The 10,228-nt window shown below is 64.2% G+C and overlaps 1 protein-coding gene across 1 annotated transcript; it reads right to left on the reverse strand.

Annotated features, from left to right (window-relative positions):
• Positions 1 to 774: 774 nt before the first annotated feature.
• On the reverse strand, positions 775 to 7,058 carry TFAP2C (transcription factor AP-2 gamma). The gene is made up of 7 exons (XM_040981040.1): positions 6,781 to 7,058; positions 4,977 to 5,462; positions 4,841 to 4,892; positions 3,634 to 3,850; positions 3,001 to 3,119; positions 1,681 to 1,825; positions 775 to 1,060 (listed from the first exon to the last, which is right to left on the reverse strand). The coding sequence occupies exons 1-7, from the start codon at positions 6,826 to 6,828 to the stop codon at positions 775 to 777; spliced, it is 1,353 nt and encodes a 450-aa protein (XP_040836974.1). The 5' UTR covers positions 6,829 to 7,058.
• Between the last annotated feature and the right edge of the window lie 3,170 nt (positions 7,059 to 10,228).

Below are 10,228 nucleotides of genomic sequence, written 5' to 3' on the forward strand. Positions count from 1 at the left end.
CAAGTTTACTCAAGAAAGCAAAAATCAAGGTCTGAAATAAATATGCAAATAAAGCTTCTGTACCTTAAGAAATGTCATTTCCAAGAGTCTCCCGATTATTAAACAGTTAACTTTCCAAGTTTGGTTTTTTTTTTAAGAGGAAAAAAAATTGTCAGCAGGCTGTTTCTACAAGTTTCAGAAAAGCAGAAGGCCCCTCTGAAAGCAGGGCTGGAACTGCGTCCGACACCTCGTCACCAGTCGGCAGGTGATCTCCGAAGACGGTTCTGCTTCTAGAAGAAACTGCAGTGGACTTTGCAAGCCAGCTCCTACCTTCACACTGACACAAACGCGTGCAGCTGACTCAGCACCCGACAGCAACAGCTAAGTGCACGGGATTTTTTGTTTTGTTAGCCCAGGGAAGGTATTTAAACGGTTCTAAAACTTGTAGCACCACTTTCAGAGAAAGGAAGAATGGGGTTAAAAAAAACGACAAAGACCAGCGCTCGGTGAGTTCCCATTTTAGTACGTGTGCTGCTGAAGCCAGCATGAAAGCTCAATGAGAAAGGAACGGCCAGTGTCGCCTTCTGGTCCCAGGTCCAAAGTCAGGAGCCCCTTCAGCAGGAGGAAACCAAGCAGTATGTCAAGGCCGCAGCCAGACTCCCACGAGGCCCTGCCCACAGCGGGGTGAGGGGAGGCGAGCCAGGGGCTCTCCAGGCGGGCCCAGGGCTCGCGCCGCACCCTGCAGGCAGGGAGGAGCAGCCACCAGCCTCTTCAGTCCGGATCTGCAGCCCTGTCCTATTTCCTGTGCTTCTCCATCTTCTCCAGGGCTTTGTTACTGTCAGCTGGACTCTGGTCGCCGGGGTTCAGATAGGACTTGTCTATGGTGATCAGGGCCTCCTTGATATAGTTCTGGACGGCGGCCACGGCGGCGCAGATGGCCTGGCTGCCAAAGCCGTGCGTGATGAGGCTGAAGTGCGACAAGCAGTTCTGGATGCTGCTCTCCAGCACCGGGGTGGGCCTGCTGTTGCCGTTGGGCGTGCGGTCCTGGTTGAGAAGGTCCGTGAACTCCTTACACACCTGCCTGGGGGGGACAGGCCATGGAGGCTGGTGAGCGCCTCGCAGAGCAAACCTCCCAGAACGCGACACCTGGGAGGTCACCGGAGCTCACTGAACCAGGGAAGGGAGGACTGAGACTTATGCCACCTGCCCACGGCTGCGTGATTCCCAGCACTTCAGGTGCAGCCGAGCGCTTTGCAAGCACTCTAATTCAACCCGCATCCGAAGTCCGAAAGATAACAGGACTGAGGCCGGTGCAGCAGCCCAGGTCCCACCCCAGAGCGCAGCTGCAAAGCCCTTTGCTGCACCTTGCTCTCCAGAAACAAACTAACCTCTCGTTCCCTCCACAGTTCCTGCCCTAGCCCGGGCCACCTCGCCGGGCTCCCTTTTGCCCCATTTTCCGACGACTGCAGCTGGCTGCCACTAGCAGCCTGAGGACACACCTTGTGCCCACCTGCACTGGGAAAACCAAGGCCTGGGCATCAGGAGGGACGAATGAACTGCCCCCTTCCTCTTGCTCCAAGCCCTAGTTTTCGAGCCCCAGGAGCTGCTCTGGGGCCCCGTCCCCCACTGCCAGGTGGCTGGGTAGTGCCCGTCCCCCACTGCCAGGTGGCTGGGTAGTGCCCTCCTGGTCTAGATTCTTACTGCGCCGCCAACAGCATGTTCTTCCTGGCAGCCATCTCGTTGCGTCCACCCAGGTGAGGTCTGGTTAAATACTCCGCCACCGGCTTGCTAGGAAATTCAGCCTCGCAGACGTACGCGAAGTCGCGAGCCAAGTGAACGGCCTCACCTAGAACCAAGCAAGGGAGCAGGTTAGGGTGGCACTAACCACTGGCCAGCCGCTCTGCGCTCTAAAGGAAACCACACACACACACACACAACGAAGGCTTCAGCCACAGTCAGACCTCCACCTCGGGTCAGTTCATACAATACAAGGGGGAAAGATACAGAATCATTCTTTCAGAAGTACCCCAGTACTTTACGTGAAAGACACACATCTCGAGTTGCTGCTCAACTACCTGGATGCTCCCAACAGCCAGGAGCTCGTCTGGTCTCCCACGTGGCCGACAGGGACCCAGCTACCTGAGCCATCCCCTGCTGCCTCCCTCTGGGATGTGCTTCAGCAGAAGCCGGAAGGGAAAGCCAACCGGAGCCGCGACTTGAGCCGGGTCCTCCCACGTGGGATGAGGTGTCCCAGGCAGTGTCAATCGTCTGCCTCAAACTCCAAATGTTTGACTACATAGGAAACACACCCGCTAGCCCCAGCCCAGGACAGAGCCCTGCTTATCAAGACGAGCGGCCACCGACTTGGGGAAGGGAGCATTGCTATGGGTCACTTTCTCCCTATAAAGCTCCAAAGGTGTTGTGTTTTCCTGTTAGACCAGAGGGTCCCATGCAACTGGGAGAGGGGCTTCTCTTGGGACATGCCTGCTGCCCCAGCCCACACGGGCAGGAGGTCCCGTGGACTCTCTAGGCCTCGTCCTCCAGGGCCTCAGGTGACAAGGGGGAGAAGAAATGTGCCAAGCCTGTGGGCACCACAGCCGTGCTTTGGGACCAGGGAGAGGAAAGCCCGTGGGCCTGGCACCCCACTGAGGGCACCTGGGGCTGGGCGGCCATGCCAACATCGCTCTGTCCACCTCCACGTTTCTGTGTGCAGGCATGGGGGGTGGGGGGTGGGGGGGCTTTTCTTTTGCTTTATGTTGTCATAATTAATAGAGCATGAGTGGGGCAGCCGGGATAAACTCAGAAGCAATCCTGCCCACAGCTAAGTCGCCCGCTGTGCAACAATGAACCCACCCCCCCGGCTGGGGCATCGGATCCCTCCAGGGACCGGACACCGGCTTTCCAGGCAGGAGCCTTCAGTGCTGGCTCAGCAACACGACTGTGCTCCTTCAAGGCACACAAACTTTGCAACAGCTCCCTCTCCTTGGGAGAATCAAGACCCGGCCACCGCAAGCCACCCACCTTCCACCAGGGACGTGAGCAGAGTCACGTGGGCGGCCTTCCGGCGGCCAGCAGGGAGGTTCAGCCCGATCTTGTCCAGCTTCTCCCGCAGCGACCGGCCTCCATTTTTAGACTTGGCTCTGAGGAAAAAGCGGTTGAAGACGGTGAGGCTCACAGAGGCACACCGTTCAAAGCCTCGTTCCTAATGGCTCGGTGCAAGCCAGTGCTGTCTGCACCAATGCTGTCGGGGATCAGCAAGGTGCCACGGGGTCTCGGCATTAATGCCCATCAAAATAAATACATAAATAAATAAGGCTGCTCCTAGTGCCGCCTCCTTAAGAAAGAAGACCCCAGGGAACAAGGCAGACTGACTCCCCTAAACCTCTCTGGGGGCACACATCCCCTCCTCCCTCTGCCATTTCCCACCCGAATCAAACTTAAGCAAAAGAGACAACTCGCTCCTGCGGCTTTAGCACTTCCTTCCACTTTTGGCACTCGCTAAAAGAGGAGAAATGTACTAAAAACTCGAAGGCGATTAGAATTCAGCGTTAGGTATAAAAGTTACATAAATGTTAAAAATACCACGCGGCCTCTCCTACCGGCACCCGCATTCACACAGCCACCCCGAGCCTCGAGAACGCGGACCCCGAGTACCTTCGGAGCACGCCTCCCAGCAAGGAGGCATTGAGACATTCCGGCGGCGACAGTCGCCGTTGCACCTCAGCCACGGTCACCTTGTACTTGGATGTGGAGCTGAGCAGGGACAGCCTCCCCGGGACCGAGCAGAACACCTCGCTGGGGTTCATCACGGCCCCCACCAGCTCCTTCTGGCACGGCAGGCTCAGGGGGTTCTTGGTCATTGAAATGGGGCCTAGGAGGGAAGAGACCGGAGCTGGGACCTTTTCAAAGACAGAATGAAGTTGGGGCAGATAGCACGGCAGGGTGCTGGACCAGCAGCGCAAATCGGCTCGGGTTTTTTTTGTGCGTTTTTGTAAAGCCATAGTCTCCCTCGGAAGATAAATGAATCTAAAATTCACAAGTTAACACCTTAGGAAATTAATTAGCCAAGAGCCCAAGCACGGAGGGTTTTTCAGTTCCTGGCCGCTGTTGAAATCTTGTTTAATTAGAACATTTCGTTTTCAGAAGAATGCCTCCGAACTAAATAAAGGGTTTTTTTTTTTCTTTCCCACTCAACAAACAACCAAAAAGGGGGGGAAAAAATCCCAGGACACAAGACAGGCTCAGACAATTTGCCAAGACCCCTGAATGCCACCAAAGCAGCAAGCGCCAAAGCAGAAACTCCCCATTCCAAGTTTACAGGGAAGCTCGTTTCATTTCCCAAGATTTTCGCCAAATCTCTGTTTCTTCCAGCGCCGGGCAGGCTCGCAGCCCCCTGGATCCCAACACTCCGGCCTCGAGCTGCTGGAGCGCCTTCCCTCCCGGTAAGCCCGTCAGGGAGGAACGCCCGTCAGGGAAGCGCCCAGCCACTCACTCCCAGGAAAGCCTTTCCCAGCCCTGCCCCTCCCTCGGGGGTGCAGGAGCCTCGCAGGTCACGGGCAGGTTTGAAGTCAGAAACCAACCCTCAGGACCCCCCACTCGACCAGGCCGTGCGCCTGCGGTTTCTCGGAATTCAGTCCTGAGGCCAACTCGCCCAGGAAGAGCCCGTCTTCGTAACGCACCCACTGGGCCCCACGGAGCCGCCGAGCCCAAGAACCGCCAAGGATTCCAGGGGTCGTTTAGCTGGGAAAGTCTTCTCCCTCCCTCTGTCTCTAATAACGGGATCTTTAAACAAAACGACTCCGCGCCCGCCCCGCCACCGTCCCCTCCCCCACGCCGCGGGGGCATCCCCCGCGCCTCCTACCTTTGCGGATCACAGTCTGGTCGTGCAGCAGCAGGTGCTGGTCTTCCACATTCTGGGGAGAAACCACACGAGCGTCCCTTAGGTTCGGGGGCGCGCGGTGAGGCGAGGCTGCGGGAGCCCGGGCCGCGCCGCTCACCTGCACCTCCTCCATCGGGTGCGCCATGTCGTGCAGGCCCAGGTTCTCGGCCAGGCCCGCGGCGTCCAGGGCGTGCGCGTGGGGCAGCAGCAGGTCGGAGCGGCGGAAGGCATCTCTGCGCGCGCCGACGGCACCCCCGTCCAGCCCCGAGAGGTGCGGGAGCAGGCCGGCCGGGCGCCCGTGGTGCGCGGCCAGGCCGGCGCCCTCCTGGCCCTGGCGGCCGGGCCAGGCCTGCTGCTGGCTGCCGGCGGGCGCCGGCTGGTGCAGGGGGTTGATGGCGGCGGCGTAGGCTTCTCCCAGATGCGAGTAGGGGTCGGCCGACTGCGAGTAAGCCAGCTGCTGGTAAGGAGGCGGGAAGTAGGGCGGCGGCTGGTATTCGGTGACCCCGGTGTGGGAGAGCGGCGGCGCGGGGCTGTAGAGATGCTGCCCGGCGGAGGAGAGGTGGGGGATGCGCGGGGTCCCATTGCTGCCCGCGTCGTGGCGATCCTGGGAGAAGAGAAAGCGTCAGCGCCCCGTTCGTGCGAAGCCCCCGCTGCAGCGAACGGGCGCGCGTGCCGCCGAGCCCGGCGGGGGATCCCCGCGGGAGCCGCCCCGGCCCGAAGGGCACCCAAGGGCGCGGCGCCCCGGGGACCTCGTGGGGGAGGCCGGACCTGAGGCAACGGATCCACCGGGCCCGGCGGCGGAGGTCTGAGCGCCGCGACGGCCGGGGCGCTCCGAGGCGCCGGGTCCGAGCCCCAGGTCTTGGGCCGGGAAAGCCCAGAGCCCGAGGAGGAAGACGGCCCGCGGCGCGCCCGGCTGAAAGCGCGCTCGCTTTCCAGCCCGCACATGTCGGAGTCCCGCGGTCCAAGAGAGAGAGCGGGAGAAGGCGAGCGCCGCGAAGGAAGCGGGCGGCCGGAGTGCACCGCGCCCCCGCCCCGGGACCCTCCCTTCCACGCCCTGGGGACAGGACCTGCCGGCGGGCGCGGCTCGGATCCCGCCGGGGCCGCCCGGGCCCGGCCCCGCGGGAGGAGCCCGAAGGCGGCGCGAGCCTTGCCTGTGCGCGTCCCGGCGCCCCGCGGCCGTCCCACTCAGCTCCCGACGCGCGCGTGGCCATGGGCGCGGGGGGCGCGGGCGGCCCGGAGACGCATGGTCCCGTCGCCCCCTAGCGGAAGCGACCCCCGCCTGCAGCCCGGGGCGGCCCCCTCGAGGTCCCCGAGGCGCCGCGCGCCCCTCTCCAGAGCGGCAGCCCGGGCGCTCGCCTCCCGCCGCCTGCGTCTTCTTCTTCCCGCTCGCCGCCGCCCGCCCTCCGAGGCGGCGAGACTCCGGCCCAACCTGTCCGACAGGCTGGGGCACTGGCGCCCGCGGCCCCCTCCCAGCCCCCACCGCCCGTGGACGCCCGACTTCGCGTCCTCCTCGCCTCCCCGCCGAGGTAGCGGGGCAGGTGACAGCCTCGGCGCGGGCTCGGCGGAGGTGTCGCCGGCGAGCAGCCTCGGCGGAGCCCTCGGGACGCGGACCCCACGTCCGGGGCTGGCCGCCGGGCGCTCGCCCCTGGAGAGCGGGAGGCAGGGCTGCCGGCTGCCAACGCCTCCCGCTTCGCCTCGTGGGTGGCATCTGCCGCTCTCTCTCCAGGGCCCACTCTCCCGAGGGCTGCATTTTTAGGAACAAGGGCCGAACGCACGCGGAGGGCGCCCCGGAGGCGAGGCCCGCGCGTCCTTCCCGAGGGGCTGCGGGCTGCTGCGCGCCCGTGCCCGACTCGGTCCGGGGTCCCGGGCCTCGCGGACGGTCCTCGGCCGGGGCGGGGCTGCGCCCGCGCGCCACCGCTCACCTCGCAGTCCTCTTCGTACTTGACATTATCGGTTATTTTCCACAACATGGCGTCCGGCGTCCCCCAGAGCAGTCGCCAGTTAAATCCAGGCTCCCCCCACCCCCCGAGCGGTAAATCCAAAATTGGGGTCACGGTGGCCGGGGCGTCTGCCGCCGCCCCGCTGCGCGCGCAGGCTCGGCCGTCCGGGTCAGTGGACGCGCATCGGCGGCTCCGCGGCAGTGGATGCTGTTCCCCCGCGGGTGTGGAAGCCGCCGTGGACCGGGGAAGCCTTGCCCGCACAGTGTCCGGGCGGTAGCTGGGGCGGGGGGAACCCTAGAGCCTTAATGGGAAGGAAATTATCATAACTCCTCCCCGGGGGCCGGCGCGGAGGCCCGGGCGCGGGCGGGGCGGCCCCAGCCAGTCCCAGCCTAGCTCCGCCCCGCACCGGGGCCTGGCGGCGCGCCGAGCCCCACGCCGCGAGGGGCGCGCGGAGGGGTGCGTGGGCGGTGCCTGGCCGACCTCCGGGGCCCCTGCCGCGCACACACCTGAGCCCTGCGTGGCCGGAAGCCGCGATTCCGACACTCGAGGGCCTCAAACCTGGCGCGCGGTGGTCCGGAGCTGTCAGGGCCCCCTCACCCCGAACGACGCCTCCCAGCCCAGCCGCCCCTCCGTCGCTGCAGGTCTCGACTCGGATCCTGCAGCGAGAGCCGCAGTCCGCCTGTGAGATGCGCCCTCCAGTCCCCGCCTTTGGGCCTGGCCGTCGGGACTCCTGGCATGGGAAGGACTCCCTGTGGGGAGTGCGCCCCAAGCTCGCAGGGAGCCCCGGAGGCAGGGACGACAGCGAGTCCGACTGCGGCCCGGAGCGTCTGCGGCGCGTGCTGGCCCGGTCCCGCTGGTCCCTCCCGCGGGCCAGGCCCTCAGGGGCCTCGGCGCACCTTAGCAGAAGAGAGAGGTGCCGGGCTGAGAAAACCCGAATGCCCGGGGCGAGATGCGCCGGAGGGAGTGGCGGGGAGGGACGTGGAGAAGCTGCCTCTGGAGAGGTGAGCCCCGGGTCCCACAGGTGGAAGCTCCCGCACCAACTCCCCCCACCGCAAGTGCCCTTACCAGGCAGTCCTAACAGCGCACTCCAGCAAAGCGTCAAGTCTTTAAAAATGTAAAAAAACGAAATCCGTGGGTGAGTTAGAATTACCGCCCGTTTCAGTGCAGGAGGGAGAGTCCTGTCGGTTTCCCGGGGGTGTGAACCCTACATTCCCGCCACAGTAGCCCCTCCGCCCCTCACGGCCCACTGTCTTCCTATCCCCTCCTCACAGCTCTGTGTGCTTTCTAGCACTACCTTGGACCCAAGCGGGCCTAAAAACCAAAAATCTAGGACTGGCAAAGTCCTAGCTAGTCGTCCCCCTCGCCCTAAGGAGCAGCCGCCAGCTCCAGGGTGCTTTCCTCGACCGAGGTGACCCAGCATCTGGAGCTTGGAACCGGGGGCTGGCGTGGGGAGAGCCTCAGAAACCAAGGGCGCCCACGAGACTTTGCTAGGGCCATGCCCTTAAGGGGGGGGGGGGGCTCGCGCGCCCCTGGCGCCGCGCTTCCAAAGCCCAGGGGCGCGGGGAGCGCCGTCTATCAATCACTTGGGGCACCAGCGGCGCTACTCGCGGCCAGGCAGGGAGGCACCTGTGCCCTGGCTAGGACCGCAGCGGAGCCCCAGGCTCAAGATGAGTGAGTTCCGGCTCCCCACCAAGGCGCTGTCCGCCCTGGGCCTCCCAGCCCCGGCTTTCCACCCCAGGACCCTGCCCGGGATGCAGCTTGAGAGGGCTGTGCAACCGCAACTTCAGCCCCTCGGGCTGAGACCCACCGAGGGCTGGCCCGTCATGCAGGTCCAGGGCCGTCCTTCCCGCAGCAGTGCCAGCTGAACCGCCAAGGAGGGACAGAGATCCTGCCTGCCCTGGAGTGCTTACGGCGCGGGCGAAGGCAGCCGGTGGCCAGGGAGGATCCGCGCGGCGCCTCTCGGGGAGCCGGGGCAGGGGCGGTTGGCGTCGAGGCTTCGGAATCCCTGGGCAAAGGCTGTGGGCTGCCAGGGGGTCAGCGGCCGCGACTCGAGAAAGGGGCTAGAATCGGAGCGCGATGGATGCAGAAAGCTCCATCTTCGTAATACCAGAGCTCTTGCCCCAACACGCACCCCGCGGTCTCCAGGGCAGGCGCGTGCCGCCGTCAAGGGGCTGGAAAATGCAATCCTGACTTAGCAAGGAACCCAGGGCTCCGGCATCGTGCCCGCAGCCCCGGGGAACGGGCAGGGACCGCAAGGAAGGGTACTCTGCACGCCCAGGAGGCCTCGCAGCCGGGGCAAGCTTCGCTCCACGCCTGGAGGAAGCAGGAAGACGGGCATGGACGGCGGGCTGAGGCTCCCCTCTGCCGCCCCCTATGGAGCCGGCACTCACACGCGCTCTGGAAACCCCGGATACACGCACGCCCCTAACCCGCTCGGGAGCCCCTAACCCGCTCGGGAGCCTGGGGTGGCCCAAGGCAACACACACTGAAAGCCACCGGGTGGCCGAAAGGTCAGCAGCGCCCAGTGCGCCGCCTCCAAGCAGGCGCTGGTGAAGGCCTCTGCGGCTGCCGGCCCCACCCTGGGCCAAAGAAGAAGCTGGGGCGGGCGGGGAGAGCTGGATAGGGTCCGGCCTGGGAGCCCAGCTGGAGCAGCAGTGGAACTCCCACCCCCACCCCAGACTTTCTCCCCCTCACCCCACCCCACCGCTTTGGCGTTTGCCACTGACGCGCGGTTTGTGAGTCCCGAGAGACAGCTTGCACAGACCTCAGCAACAGGCCCGACCTCCCCTCCCGCCCGCTGAGGACCACCGGGCGGAGAAGCCCGGGTCCTCGCACCCTGGCAGGCGCTGGACAGTCGCTTGGGCTCGGAGAGACCCCGGAACTGACTACGCCCACTAAGGCGCAGGCGCCGATCGCACCCACTGCCACTGCAAAGTACAAATACTCCTGGTAGTAGTACTACTAATAATAGAAGGTTTCTCGGTGCCTAGCAAAGTGAGATCTGCGCACACAAGGATGCTGTGATCTCCACCCGACTTCCAGCTCACTACTCCCAGCAGTGGGCAAGATTCTGGCCTGCAGTTCTAGTTTCCTGCAGATAGGTAAAGGGCACTTCAGGTCCCCCAGCTTCGGGAGCGCCAGGGTGTAAATCCGTCCCCCATATAGAATCCCCAGTTCGAAAATCCGAGTGTTGGCGGCGGGACAGCCATTCTCCGTCGCGCAAGGATCCTAGGGCCACCTCTTCCAGGCCGCCTTCCCAGGGTCTCTTGGGCACCAGCGAACAAACCTTCCTGGCTCTCGCCTGTTCCAAGAGAATGTCTCCCTCCAGAGGCCCCGCATGCCGAGCCACTGAAAGACTGACGCCCGCAGAGCCCGTCGCCTCGCCACTGACGTCCCCAGGCCGAGCGCCACCTGAGCCGTCAGAGCACAG

This window comes from Ochotona curzoniae, unplaced genomic scaffold, assembly GCF_017591425.1.
Source record: "Ochotona curzoniae isolate NIBS_2020 unplaced genomic scaffold, NIBS_Ocur_1.0 contig_3520, whole genome shotgun sequence".
NCBI lineage: Eukaryota > Metazoa > Chordata > Mammalia > Lagomorpha > Ochotonidae > Ochotona > Ochotona curzoniae.

Bases quoted from the DNA above. Each gene is read 5' to 3' on its own strand.
- TFAP2C (XM_040981040.1), bottom strand. From the start codon at position 6,828: ATGTTGTGGAAAATAACCGATAATGTCAAGTACGAAGAGGACTGCGAG. The intron at 3,851-4,840 runs GTAGGAGGCGCG...CTTCCCTCCTAG, and splicing joins CCAGACTGTGATCCGCAAAG to GCCCCATTTCAATGACCAAG. The intron at 3,120-3,633 runs GTACTCGGGGTC...CTTTTTCCTCAG, and splicing joins CTGGGAGGCGTGCTCCGAAG to AGCCAAGTCTAAAAATGGAG.